At 39.8% G+C, this 15,552-nt stretch overlaps 1 protein-coding gene across 11 annotated transcripts in view; it reads right to left on the bottom strand.

Annotated features, from left to right (window-relative positions):
* The window catches only part of MAPK9 (mitogen-activated protein kinase 9), a 106,838-nt gene that overhangs the window by 77,849 nt on the left and 13,437 nt on the right, over positions 1–15,552 (bottom strand). For all 11 annotated transcript variants that reach the window (XR_012160203.2, XR_012160204.2, XR_012160205.2 and 8 more), the window contains one exon: positions 10,067–10,238. Coding sequence is in view for 8 of the 11 variants with exons in the window: in XM_073355417.1 (XP_073211518.1) it covers positions 10,067–10,188 (122 nt within the window). In the remaining 3 variants the exon portion in view is untranslated. The remainder of the gene's footprint in view (positions 1–10,066; positions 10,239–15,552) is intronic.

Here is a 15,552-nt window from a genome sequence, read left to right as displayed (position 1 = left end):
TTGGGCATAAGCTTTTGTGGGTAAAAAAAATCTACTTCTTCAGATGCATGGAGTGAAAATTACAGATACAGACAAATATACCAGCACATAAAGAGAAGGGAGTTACCTTACAAGTGGAGAACCAGTGTTGACAAGGTCAATTCAGTCAGGGTGGATGTGGTCCACTCCCAGTAATTGATGAGGAGGTGTCAATACCAAGAGAGGGAAAATTACTTTTGTAGTGATCCAGCCACTCCCAGTCCCTATTCAAGCCCAAATTAATGGTGCTAAGTTTGAAAATGAATTGTAGCTCTGCAATTTCTCTTTGAATTCTGTTTTTTAAATTTTTTTGTTGAAGGATGGCTACTTTAAAATTGAATGTCCAGGGAGACTGAAGTGTTCTCCTACTGGCTTTTGTATTATTACCATTCCTGATGTCTGATGTGTGTCCATTTATTCTTTTACGTAGAGACTGTCCAGTTTGACCACTATACATGGCAGAGGAGCATTGCTGGCATATATCACATTAGTAGATGTGCAGGTGAATGAACCCCTGATGGCGTGGCTGATGTGGTTGGGTCCTATGATGGTGTCACTAGAGTAGACAGCGGGCTTTGTTACAGGGATTGGTTCCTGGGTTAGTTTTTCTGTGGTGTGGTGTGTAGTTGCTGGTGAATATTTGCTTCAGGTAGGGGGGCTGTCTGTAAGCGAGGACTGGCCTGCTTCCCAAGGTCTGAGAGAGCAAGGGATCGTTTTCCAGGATAAGTTGTAGATCGTTGATGTGCTGGAGAGGATTTAGGTGGGGGCTGTACGTGATGGCCGGTGATGTTATGTTATTTTCCTTGTTGGGACGTCCTGTAGTAGGTGACTTCTGGGTACCTGTCTCGCTCTGTCAATCCATTTCCTCACTTCCCCAGGTGGGTATTGTAGTTTTAAGAAAATGCATTTGTATCTTAGGGCTTGGCTGTAGACAGTGGATCGTGTGATGTGTCCTGGATGGAAGCTGGAGGCATGTAGGTAAGTATAGTGGTCAGTACATTTTGGGTTCTTGGGAGTGGACCACATCCACCCTGACTGAATTGGCCTTCCCAGCACTGGTTCTCCACTTATAAGGTAACTCCTTTCTCTTCATGTGCCAGTACATTTACGTCTGTTTCTGTAATTTTCACTCCATGCATCTGAAGAAATGGGTTTTTTACCCACAAAAGCTTATGCCCAAATAAATCTGTTAGTCCTTCAGGTGCCACCAGACTCCTCGTTCTTTCTGTGGATACAGACTAACATGGCTACTACCCCTCTGATACTTAGTAAACAAGTGTACTTGGATGAAACAGTGGTTGATGATTCTCAGGTTACTCTTGGGGGAAATTCTGCATCACTGTGCAGTGCAGAATTAATGATCTGCACAGAATTTCCTTTTTCCCTGCAGAATTGGCACTGCAGAACTGCTGGCCTCTCCTAGGGGCCACTGGACCCAGCAGAGCCAAGCTTGCAAATAGAAGAAACTGCCAAGGGGAGAGGGAGAACTGGAGGGTTCCAGACTGCTGTGGTTCCAGGCACACCCTGAAGAAAGGAGGCGGTGTGCAGGAAACTCCGTACAAGCCCAGGACCCAAAAACAGACTGTTTCTCCCTCTGGATCCTTGGGCTCTGAGGGGGAGGGTATACTGGTCTTGGGGCCGCCCAAAGCTGGGCTCCGGGGGGCAAGCAGTATGGGTGGGGCAGACAAACAGGAACAGAGTTATTGTCAGGGTTTCTTTAACTCTCTACTCAGGGGAGAAATTTTTGTTGTTGTCTGTATTGTTACAGATATAGCTGCTGACAGGTATTTTTAAACAAACAAACTACCAAAATAATTGAAACTGGCATGATTATACAGTGTTATTTTGACAAAATATACATAATTTTGCAGATTTTTAATTTTTTTGGCACAGAATTCCCCCAGGAGCATCAAGTTCAGTCACAAGTAGATATACTACCCCAACAGCAATGCATTCATGCATGATTTTAAGGGAAATAAAGTCCCTCATTTTATTCCAGAAGTCAGAAATCAGGTGACAAATCTGACAAACTCTCTCCGTAGGGATACAAGCAAGTCAGTAGCCACAACTTTCATCCATTCCATTTTTGCTGATCTACAGGAGGGGCCCTGACAACATATGTCAAATTAAATTGTGTATGCTGTACATACAGCCTAAGGAAAGAAACGCGGTCGGCTGCTACAAACAGAAAGAAATGAGTTAAAGGTTTTATGATTGTTTAACCAGTATGAAAGCAGGTTTGAAACTGTAATATATTAAGGAAAACCAAGGACTCCAATACTTAGTAGTATTACAAACTGACACTTAAAAAAAAGCCAAAAGGCCTATACCATAATCAAGTACTCATTTTCAAATGCTCTATAATTCACTATTTGTTTACAGTGAGAAACATCATATAACTTTTCAGACCACTGAGCAAGAAGTATTTTTTCTTCCTTATCATTCTAAATTCGAACACCTAGTTTTAGAAGGATTCACTGTAAGGAAAAGACAGACATCTACATGAAAACTGCTACTGGTAAAAAATGTCATGAAAGTCTGATTTTACCAAAATTTGCTTAATTTTCCTTAACACCTGGGCTAATAATGGGAAGTCTATTAAATAAGTTTCCTTCCACATGAATGAGATACTCTTCCAACATCCCATATCACACAGTGATTCTCTTACAGATATTTGAAATTAAAAACATCCACCTGTGTGAATTCTTCACAATTCTAATTCAGAAGAAAGACTGTTTAGGGCATTCACCACTGGCAATAGTGGTTTTCTGTAGCATTCTGCTTGAACAGCAAACCATAATGCAGACAAAGAATGCACTTACAGTCCCATGTGAAAGATATCACTAATAATTTTATGATCAGAGCTGCATCAGGAAATACAATAATTTTAAGAAGTGACATTTGTCAGATGGTACATTTTTCTCAATGACTTTTATTAATTTACATCCCCATACACAAGAAATTCAAAACACCAGTTTCTGCCCTTATATAAAATACATACACATCCAGAAGATCCAAGGATTTAATATCCTCCCTGCCCCTACTCTTACCTCTCTCTCGGTCTAGGCATTTATACAATGCTCATTGCTGTGGTAATCAAGTAATACTCTGTCTACTAAAAAAGAAAAATCTATTTGAACTACAGTAGGCTAGAATTAATTTGTACACTGCCAATTTCACCACTTTGACTCTTCCCTCTCCTTTCCAAAAAAGTTTACAAGCCGAAACACAAACCCTTAGGTCAAGTGCCCAGGGTTGTGAGTTCAATCCTTGAGGGGGCCATTTAGGGATCTGGAGAAAACTTGGGGATTGGTCCTGCAGGGGGTTGGACTAGATGACCTCCTGAGGTCCCTTCCAACCCTGATATTCTATGAAAGTGCTATTTGCGATTGTGTTGCTCTGATTATTATTGGGCAAGAATGGTTCTTGTCAACTATCTGTCCTTTACAAATATAGGCTTTTCATCTTCACCATTAATTAGGCACTGTGCTTTTGCTCCAACTAGTCTGTGAAGGGTACTGGAATGAAAGAAACTATATACAGTAAGTTATTGCATTACATGCCTTATGATCGCTCTCAGTAAAGCATCTCTTTAAGAATAAATTACTTGGCTCCCATAGTCAGTTTAATCTTAGGAACCTATATGTTTAAGTCTTAAGATATCTATGCCATCTCTTTTTGTAATACTGTTTAAAAACCATGCAATAGATCATTTTGAAACGTTTCTTCTAGTACAGACATTGGCACAGGCAACATCTCAGAAATGAAAAAAGCAGGATCCTCAAGATCATGGCTTAGCTGCCTGAAGGGGCCTGATATAGGAATATTTTTGGAATAGGGAAGAAGCTAAGCAGGGAAAATTAGGGAGTCCATGGGGGAGGTGGGAACTTGAAGAGAGCCAGGAAATCAGAAGTCTATAGGAAACAGGGTGGATAAAAATCAATTTTAAATGAATAAATGAATAAATAAATGAAATGAAAAATTTGATTTTTTATTTAATTGGATTTTTTTGTTAAATGCTTTTTCAGGAAAAAACCTATCTAAAGATAGTTTTAATTAAGATACATTATAGCTCAAAGATATCTCATCATGGAATAGGGATTATACATTCTAATTCTATAGTATGAGACAATATATTCATGCAATGTTTAAGAAAAGTTTTGTAAATGAGTTTCAATAGTTCATAGATTAGGGACCCAATCTTATAGGGCTCCAGGGGTTTCTGTATAGATTAGTTAAGTTAATCTTTCTATCTACCCAATGGGACTCAGTGCTCAGTATTGAAGATACTATCAGAGATGCTTAGTTTTGCAGTTCTCAGACTGAGAATTTGCGTCTCCAGAGATAACATGCTTGTTAACAGCAAAAATGTTTTAAAATAAATAAATATATAGAGGTGAGAAATAACAGACCTCAACCCTATTGTCTCTCTGCAAATTTGTGTACACAGAGTCAATCCCTTACCTCTCTCTAAAAGTGCAAAGTTTCAAAAAGTTCAATGAATAGAAGATTGTTGGGGGTGGAATAGATCTGGACAAGGAGAAATAGTCTGCAGAGAAATATGAGAAGAGAGGGACACACAGTAGAAACAAAAGTGAAACTATTGGAGCAGCATATTCCAGAAGTCTTGGAGGTCTTTCTGAGTATAGCCTTAATTGATTTGAGATCTACCATACCATTCTCTCACTAGAAGGGAAAACCAATAATGGCAGCAGGCCATAAAAGAGACCCAGTTTGGGAATATTTTAATGAAGTTCCTCTACCTGTGGGTAAGAAGGGCATGCGTGCAAAATGCAAACAGTGCAACAAAGAAATGCAAGGCCTGGTTGCCCAAATGAAACAACATCATGAGAAGTGTTTCTTCTCAGGAGGAAGCTGTGATGAAGAAGATGAAAGGAACATGTCTGAACATGCAGGATCTTCAGGTTGGTAAACTTTTTCATTTCATACTTCTTTCTTAATGACTGCCTGTCTACCTTCTGGACTATTCTTGAATTCTGTTTGAGCAAAAAATACAGTTGTTACTCTATGGTACTACCATTTTAGATGCAGTTATGATAAAAAAATAAACAGGCAGATCTTTCTTTTACAATTTCACCTTTAAAGTAGTACTGAGTGTCAGTGAATGCAATGAGTAATACTAAATGAGCAGTATGTAATAATAATTACATAACTGCATTGACTTATTTTATTTAGGAGAATCCATCCTCAACATACAAGATTCTGAAGACTATCCACCTTCAAGATCACCATAATTTTCTATAGTTTCAGAGTTATCTGCCAATGATAGCATTTCAGGCACATCATGTATGTCACCTATCCACAGTATATCATCTGTAGCAAAAAGAAAAAAAAAATCTCCATCATCCAGAAATAACCATAGATAAGTTTGTGATAAGTCCAGCAGATTACAAAAAGAGAAAATTGATGAAAAAATTGGCCGGTTTCTTTATGCAACAAACCCTCCTTTCCATATGATTGAGAACCAACACTTCATTAACATTGTTCAGTCATTAAGACCAAGATACAGTCCACCCAACAGAGCAGATGTCGCAAATTGCTCAGTAAAGTAGATGAAAGAAACTGAGCAGTGTGCAAAAGACCTAGAGGGCGAAATTGTTAACCTGAGTCTTGATGGGTGGAGCAATGCCCACAATGATCCTGTTGTATGTGCTTGTGTGACAACAGAAGAAGGGAATGTCTTCCTCGCACACTGCAGAATACCTACAAGAAGTAGCAGTAAAAGCTATAACTGTGAAAAAAAAAAATTCAAATGTTGAGTATGCAGCTTGGTCACAGACAATGTATCCAAGATGAGAAGAAATTTAGAAGAGAACCCCAAGCTAATAACATACGGCTGCAGTGCTCATTTGATGCACCCTGAACTTCAGTGTTCCAGAAGTAAAGGCTAATGTTGTTGAAATTGCAAAATAATTCCATAACAACCACTTTGCAGAAGCTGCTCTGAAAAAAGTGGGAGGAACCAAGCTAACTCTCCCACAAGACATGCAATGGAACTCAGCATTGGACTGTTTTGAGCACTATATTAAGAACTGGCCTAATCTGATGATAGTTTGTGAACAAAATCGTGAAAAAAATAGATGGCACTTTCACAGCAAAAGTTCTCAACATGGGGCTTAACAGAAATGTTGAACACATGCTGAGTACCCTGAAGCCTATTTCTGTAGCCTTGAACAAAATACAGGGGCATAGCTGTTTTATTGCTGATGCTGTTGAAATTTGGAAGGAACTGAGTGAGATCGTAAAAAGAGAAATATGCAATGACAGAGTTAAATTACAAGCATTAAACATGGGACAAGCACTATCTCCAGCTGATTTTCTTGCAAATATTCTCAATACCTGGTACCAGGGTCAAACCTTAACTGCTGAAGAAGAGGAATTGGCTATGACATGAACATCCAGCAATCATCCCTCCATAATGCCAACAATAATAAACTTCAGAGCTAAGGGTGAACCATTCAAGAAATATATCTTTGCTAATTATGTTTTAAAGAAAGTCACACCAGTGAACTGGTGGAGGTCACTTAAGCACTTGGATTCAGAGACCGTTGAAGTGATAATCCCACTTTTAACAGCAGTAGCTTCTTCTGCTGGTGTAAAAAGAATAATTTTCTTCCTTTGGACTAATTCATTCCAAATTGAGAAATCGTTTGGGAACTGAAAAAGCAGGAAAGCCTGTTCTTCTTCTCCAGATTATGAACAAACAGGAAAATGAAGGTGAAGACGACTGAAAAGCATGAAGAGGTAAACGGGTGGGGTCCGTGCACCCGTGGACGGTGTGAGGCTGGTAGTGGCCCCCAGCACTCCAGGATCGGGTCTTCTTGGAGTCGGGTTGCTTGGGAATGCAGCCCAAAGCTGGTGGTAAACTCCATCTAAGGCTAAATACTGAGTTAGCTGCAGAAGCCAAGGTTTTAAGTTTCTCATGTTGACCTGGCTGACATAGTCTATTTAACTTCTGGGTTTTTTTAAAAAATATTTCATTTAAAATGGTCTTTAACTAAAATAGTTAACAAAAACAATCCTGATTTTAAAAATTTGAATGTTTAACTAAATTCAAAAATTCATATGCTTGTTTTGTTAAAATATTTTATGTTTGCTGTTGAAGAAAAAAATCCAGAATACATGACGTTGTTGTTTTAGTTAAATAAAAATTTTAATGTCTGTCTGGTGATGTTCTCCTCTTAATACAGCATGGCAAGAAAATCCTCCAAATATTTATGATTAACCTGTTGAATTGGAAATAGTTCACCTCCCAATGACTTCATAAATATCTGCTTCAATTACCTTTGGTAAATGAAAAAACCAAACAATCATTCATTTTCTGATATAGCTGTAAAACTAATCTGAAAAGTTTTCAAAATAAATCACTTTAAAAAATGTATAGTGTGTACCTTCTAAAAATGAAACCTACATCTCTGAGTTGTGAAGAATATGTATTAAGGTTATAACAACCAATAAGAATGCTCTTTTTTGTAGAAATCCATGATTAAATCAAGTCTTCCTGATTAGTGATTTAAACCATGATTTAAATCAATTTGATTTAAATTAAATCCCCCCTGATAGGAAAGAGCCATTTGGAGAGGAAAGGGAAGAATATGAAGGGGGGAAAAGAAAAGGAAAAAAAAAAAAGTGTGTTGAAAGAGGTATGTAAAACGCTGGTAGATTTAGTCTTACCATAAAAGCTCAAACACATTAATAGTCACAAACTATGAAAGAAACAGAATCTTGGTGGGAAAACCTGAGTTTTATACTTTGTCTACAGTATAAAAGGACAATATGTGATTAGTCCCCTTAAACAGGTAGGGAGGAGAGTTAAAACACTCCCTTAAGGAACCAAGTTCTTTGAGCTCCTTCCAAAAAATCTTTATTTTGTATTTGAGGTTTAAAAGGAGACTCCCTCTACCAGCAAACACCAACAATAGATACTAGAACAAATTTGTTACTTCTTTGCACATACAATATCAACCAAAAGGAAAAGTGGAACAGTATTAACATTGGTTCTTAGTAAAACCTGGGCAACTCTCATTGCTCCTATTCTCATATTGTTAAGGAAATAACTAACTCCAAATCTCCTGTAGTTAAAATGATGAACTGAGTAATGGGAATCCCCCCACCAATTATTCAGAGCTCAACTGGATTTTGACAGATTAATAAACGTTTTTTTAAAATTAACCTTATGATTAACCAAAAAACCCTTTTCTAAAAAGACAAAAAACCCTATTTCCTGGAAGCTACAACTTTCCAGCTAGCAAACTGGAAGTACAACAGTTAGGGGACCAGATCATTCTTTTGTACTGAAAGCACTGGACTATTACTGCTGATTTTTGGCAAGTTTCCATGCATATTTTACAAGATGTAGTTTTAGCTGCTGCTTCTTTAATTGGCAGACAGTTTTCAGAAGATGAGAAATGGTGTATCTCTGATTTGTATTCCTCCCCTGCCTCTTCAATCCAGAATACTCAGACCATACCATTAAAATCAGATCATCCCTCCTCCTACCCTACAGCCTGACCTCAGCACTGGACCTCACCTTGAGGGAACAATCTGGTTTGTAGCAGAAGGGAAGTGGGACAGATCAGAAATGCACCATATTTAGAAAAGAAAGGGTGGTCATTTCTTTCTTAAATTCCTCATGCCATCTTGTACTAATATAAAGAAATGAAAGTTAACAAAAAAATGTATTAATCTGAAAATTTAAACGGTATACTGAAGTTTACCTAATCACGGTTTTAGAGACAGTCCATTATGTCAACGTGGGCAGCCACAAACTATGACACATATTGTTGAGGACTGATAAATGACTCAATTTCCTTGAGGTCTTCATGCCTTGAACATCATTGATAAGAACTTGGCTTTGCTTGGCTTGACAGGATTGCATACACCAAATAAATAAATAAACCTAATCACTAATATCTAACATGTAGTGACTACATATACCCCACTCAAACACACAAATTTCAAAGAAGAATGGAAGTTTCCTTTTTTTTTTTTTTTTTTACTTCTTGCCTAATAGCAAGACAATGGCATTTCAGACACATCCACAACCGCTGAAAATGGGAGAGATTAAATAAATTTGTTTCACATACATATATAATAGAAAAATATTTTTTTTAAAAATTGTACGTTTAAAGTGTAACAGCCCCAGGGGCTGTTACTCTAACTCAATACCAGGGTATTCCTGGTAATGCCTTTCTGCCCCCTAGACCACTGGTATCCTTTTACAGTTACCTACACGTTCCTGCTAGTACCAAATAAGATTTGCCCAATAAAATATGGGCCTGACAGGTAATCTGGGTAGAGCTGATAGCTGCAGTCTAGAAAACATTTGAAAAGTTTTACCTTTAAGCTGGCCCAGTGCTGTGGTGCCATACAAGAGACTAAGGTTCAGGATCAGACTAACGATTCGCACATCCTGGGGCAGTGGAGGCTGGACACATAGTTGAGGTGACACACCAAGGAAGAGACGGCCAGCCCAACCCCTCACACAGCATCCCTTTCTGGTTAATCCATGGAGTGACAATGACATTGATTTGCCTCATCCTGCCAGTTAATGGCAAGGCACTGCATTGATGGCTCCTAGAAATGGATAGGAGTGATTGGGAATAAAAGGGGGGAGAAAAAGGGGGCCAGGATGAAGAAACGAGTAAAACCCAGAATCTCTCACCATCTCATTGTCATACCTTACACTGTAATATCATAACTACATGGGGAATGTAAGAACTAGAAATAAAAATAAAATGGTTAATGAGAAGGAAATTTGCTACCCATTTTAACAACTTATGCAGATATCTAGAAATTTAAATTTTGTTTCCTAAAACAAAAATTCAGTACTAGAAACTAGAGCAAGCAGGTATTGTAGAACCTGCCTAGTTCATAATCCTGTAGCAAGAGATAAAAGTATTAATTACAACCTGTATTTTATATTCTGGCACCTATATAGTTTACCTTTTCATTATACCAAGAGTATGTTCACATTTTGCTTTGTATTTAAAATTGTTTGTGTATAAATAAAGTTTGTATTACTCACCAAACAATGCCCTGCGCCCCAGATCCTATGGGCTTCAATTGTTGATACCGTTTTAGTACAGTGAATGTGGAATCTGCGACTTGAACACTGTAAAAATGACTATCACATTTACTGTCACTCATGTTGCAGAGTCATGTAATTTTCCCCAAGGACCTGGCACAGTTTTCAAGATCTTTAAACACAAAAAGAGATATTGAACAATTGTTTATTCTAACAGGAAAATTCATTAAAATATTTTCAATATTTTCTGTATAACAATTTTTCAATACATATACTATTTAGTAAATGATTTTTTTCATCAGGAATTGTTATGCGTGCTTTGGTTTATTATTAATACATAAGGTACCCATATGCAAGATGGCAAAAATAAATGGACTCTTCACAGATTTAAACAAATTAAGCATTCTTTATCTAGCTACCAGTTCTTGTAAAATAAGATACACAGAAATCTTTATGGATGAAATCATTGCTAAATAGAGCAACTGTTTCCCTCATAACCCCAAGAAGCAACTTTCTTTTGCTGATTCAAAACGGCAGAATTTAAAACATTCCATGGGACTGTGATTTAACCAGCAATCTTTAAGGGGGAGAATGTAAAACCTATATCTGGAGTTGTTATGCTATTACTATTGTATATGACTGCAATCTCATGGCAAAATGCAACATTTGTTTGTGCATTTCAAGAGCAGATAACAGGCATGGAAGTCATTAACGCAAATGGGTAGAGCACACTGACTGGCCTGGCAAGCAATGGGAAAAGCCATGATAACAGGAAGAAACAGAATTGCAAAAAGACATAAAAGTGTGTTCAAGGACTTTGAAATTTATGCAGAAAGAAGCACAGAGCCATAAAGGGACTCAGGAGAAGGGATGAGGTGATCAGAGCAATAACAAAAAGAAAAGGAGTACTTGTGGCACCTTAGAGACTAACCAATTTATTTGAGCAAGAGCTTTCGTGAGCTACAGCTCACTTCATCGGATGCATACCGTGGAAACTGCAGCAGACTTTACATACACACAGAGATCATGAAACAATACCTCCTCCCACCCCACTGTCCTGCTGGTAATAGCTTATCTAAAGTGATCATCAAGTTGGGCCATTTCCAGCACAAATCCAGGTTCTCTCACCCTCCACCCCCCCCACCCCCCACAAACTCACTCTCCTGCTGGTAATAGCCCATCCAAAGTGACAACTCTCTTCACAATGACAGGTTTCAGAGTAACAGCCATGTTAGTCTGTATTCGCAAAAAGAAAAGGAGTACTTGTGGCACCTTAGAGACTAACCAATTTATTAGAGCATAAGCTTTCGTGAGCTACAGCTCACTTGTGAGCTGTAGCTCACGAAAGCTTATGCTCTAATAAATTGGTTAGTCTCTAAGGTGCCACAAGTACTCCTTTTCTCTTCACAATGTGCATGATAATCAAGGTGGGCCTTGTTTTTTCCTACCCCCCCGCCCCAGACGTTCTGGTTAAACTTGGATTTAAACTTGGAGAGTGGTCAGTTTGGATGAGCTATTGCCAGCAGGAGAGTGAGTTTGTGTGTGTGTGTCCGTGTGTGTGTGTGTCCGGGAAAAAAGGGGGTGGGGGGGGTGAGAGAGCCTGGATTTGTGCTGGACATGGCCCACCTTGATTACCATGCACATTGTAGGGAGAGTGGTCACTTTGGATAAGCTATTATCAGTAGGAGAGTGAGGTTGTGTATGTATGGGGGTGGGGGTGGGGGTTAGAAAACCTGGATTTGTGCAGGAAATGGCCCACCTTGATTATCATGCACATTGTGAAGAGAGTTGTCACTTTGGACGGGCTATTAGGAGCAGGAGAGTGAGTTTGTGTGTGGGGGGGGGGGGTGGAGGGTGAGAAAACCTGGATTTGTGCTGGAAATGGCCCAACTTGATGATCACTTTAGATAAGCTTCAGAGTAACAGCCGTGTTAGTCTGTATTCGCAAAAAGAAAAGGAGTACTTGTGGCACCTTAGAGACTAACCAATTTATTAGAGCATAAGCTTTCGTGAACTACAGCTCACTTCATCAGATGCATATCGTGGAAACTGCAGCAGACTTTATATATACAGAGAGATTATGAACCAATACCTCCTCCCACCCCACTGTCCTGCTGGTAATAGCTTATCTAAAGTGATCATCAGGTGGGCCATTTCCAGCACAAATCCAGGTTTTCTCACCCTCCACGCCCCGACACAAATTCACTCTCCTGCTGGTGATAGCCCATCCAAAGTGACAACTCTTTACACAATGTGCATGACAATCAAGTTGGGCTATTTCCTGCACAAATCCAGGTTTTCTCACAAATCCCCCCCACCCCCATACACACACAAACTCACTCTCCTGCTGGTAATAGCTCATCCAAACTGACCACTCTTCAAGTTTAAATCCAAGTTAAACCAGAACATCTGGGGGGGGGGGGTAGGAAAAAACAAGAGGAAACAGGCTACCCTGCATAATGACTTAGCCACTCCCAGTCTCTATTTAAGCCTAAATTAATAGTATCCAATTTGCAAATGAATTCCAATTCAGCAGTTTCTCGCTGGAGTCTGGATTTGAAGTTTTTTTGTTTTAAGATAGCGACCTTCATGTCTGTGATTGCGTGACCAGAGAGACTGAAGTGTTCTCCGACTGGTTTATGAATGTTATAATTCTTGACATCTGATTTGTGTCCATTTATTCTTTTACGTAGAGACTGTCCAGTTTGACCAATGTACATGGCAGAGGGGCATTGCTGGCACATGATGGCATATATCACATTGGTGGATGTGCAGGTGAACGAGCCTCTGATAGTGTGGCTGATGTTATTAGGCCCTGTGATGGTGTCCCCTGAATAGATATGTGGGCGCAATTGGCAACGGGCTTTGTTGCAAGGATAAGTTCCTGGGTTAGTGGTTCTGTTGTGTGGTATGTGGTTGTTGGTGAGTATTTGCTTCAGGTTGCGGGGCTGTCTGTAGGCAAGGACTGGCCTGTCTCCCAAGATTTGTGAGAGTGTTGGGTCATCCTTTAGGATAGGTTGTAGATCCTTAATAATGCGTTGGAGGGGTTTTAGTTGGGGGCTGAAGGTGACGGCTAGTGGTGTTCTGTTATTTTCTTTGTTAGGCCTGTCCTGTAGTAGGTAACTTCTGGGAACTCTTCTGGCTCTATCAATCTGTTTCTTTACTTCTGCAGGTGGGTATTGTAGTTGTAAGAAAGTGACTTTGTCCTTACCCATAACTACTTCACATTTGGGGACAATGTATACCTTCAGATCAGCGGCACTGCTATGGGTACCCGCATGGCCCCACAGTATGCCAATATTTTTATGGCTGATTTAGAACAACGCTTCCTCAGCTCTCGTCCCCTAAAGCCCCTACTCTACTTGCGTTATATTGATGACATCTTCATCATCTGGACCCATGGAAAAGAAGCCCTTGAGGAATTCCACCATGATTTCAACAATTTCCATCCCACCACCAACCTCAGCCTGGTCCAGTCCACACAAGAAATCCACTTCCTGGACACTACAGTGCTAATAAACAATGGTCACATAAACACCACCCTATACCGGAAACCTACTGACCGCTATTCCTACCTGCATGCCTCCAGCTTTCACCCTGACCACACCACACGATCCATCGTCTACAGCCAAGCTCTGCGATACAACCGCATTTGCTCCAACCCCTCAGACAGAGACAAACACCTACAAGATCTCTGTCAAACTTTCTTACAACTACAATACCCACCTGCAGAAGTAAAGAAACAGATTGATAGAGCCAGAAGAGTTCCCAGAAGTTACCTACTACAGGACAGGCCTAACAAAGAAAATAACAGAACGCCACTAGCCGTCACCTTCAGCCCCCAACTAAAACCCCTCCAACGCATTATTAAGGATCTACAACCTATCCTAAAGGATGACCCAACACTCTCACAAATCTTGGGAGACAGGCCAGTCCTTGCCTACAGACAGCCCCGCAACCTGAAGCAAATACTCACCAACAACCACATACCACACAACAGAACCACTAACCCAGGAACTTAGCCTTGCAACAAAGCCCGTTGCCAATTGCGCCCACATATCTATTCAGGGGACACCATCACAGGGCCTAATAACATCAGCCACACTATCAGAGGCTCGTTCACCTGCACATCCACCAATGTGATATATGCCATCATGTGCCAGCAATGCCCCTCTGCCATGTACATTGGTCAAACTGGACAGTCTCTACGTAAAAGAATAAATGGACACAAATCAGATGTCAAGAATTATAACATTCATAAACCAGTCGGAGAACACTTCAATCTCTCTGGTCACGCAATCACAGACATGAAGGTCGCTATCTTAAAACAAAAAAACTTCAAATCCAGACTCCAGCGAGAAACTGCTGAATTGGAATTCATTTGCAAATTGGATACTATTAATTTAGGCTTAAATAGAGACTTGGAGTGGCTAAGTCATTATGCAGGGTAGCCTGTTTCCTCTTGTTTTTTCCTACCCCCCCCCCAGATGTTCTGGTTTAACTTGGATTTAAACTTGAAGAGTGGTCAGTTTGGATGAGCTATTACCAGCAGGAGAGTGAGTTTGTGTGTGTATGGGGGTGGGGGGGATTTGTGAGAAAACCTGGATTTGTGCAGGAAATAGCCCAACTTGATTGTCATGCACATTGTGTAAAGAGTTGTCACTTTGGATGGGCTATCACCAGCAGGACAGTGAATTTGTGTGGGGGGGTGGAGGGTGAGAAAACCTGGATTTGTGCTGGAAATGGCCCACCTGATGATCACTTTAGATAAGCTATTACCAGCAGGACAGTGGGGTGGGAGGAGGTATTGGTTCATAATCTCTCTGTATATATAAAGTCTGCTGCAGTTTCCACGATATGCATCTGATGAAGTGAGCTGTAGCTCACGAAAGCTTATGCTCTAATAAATTGGTTAGTCTCTAAGGTGCCACAAGTACTCCTTTTCTTTTTAGATAAGCTATTACCAGCAGGACAGTGGGGTGGGAGGAGGTATTATTTCATGATCTCTGTGTGTATATAATGTCTGCTGCAGTTTCCACGGTATGCATCCGATGAAGTGAGCTGTAGCTCACGAAAGCTCATGCTCAAATAAATTAGTTAGTCTCTAAGGTGCCACAAGTACTCCTTTTCTTTTTGAGAACACTCTAAAGGTAACTGCAGTTTGTCAAAAAAAAATGTTCTCTAAACTAGCATGTTACCTATTGTCTCAGCTGTTTCATTTACTACACTGATGAGATTAAGACTGATGTGATAGCCTTCTGAATGTATTTTCTTTTGGACATTGTTGGACATTCCAAGAAATTCTGTTCAATGGCACAGGTGTATAGCTAAAAGAATTACTAGTTGGGTTTGAACATTTGTTTTTTCTAAAACCACAAATTTTCACATAAATCTGCAACAAAAAAATCTTTTGAAAAGCCACGTCCCCATGTTTTAACACATCCAGTTCTGTTTTTGAAGACCGACTATTACTAGTCTATCGAGGA

The sequence above is a fragment of the Lepidochelys kempii genome, chromosome 8 (assembly GCF_965140285.1).
Source record: "Lepidochelys kempii isolate rLepKem1 chromosome 8, rLepKem1.hap1, whole genome shotgun sequence".
Classification (NCBI taxonomy): domain Eukaryota; kingdom Metazoa; phylum Chordata; order Testudines; family Cheloniidae; genus Lepidochelys; species Lepidochelys kempii.
Note: the sequence above shows the minus strand (reverse complement) of the source record. Positions and strands in the feature narration are given on the sequence as shown.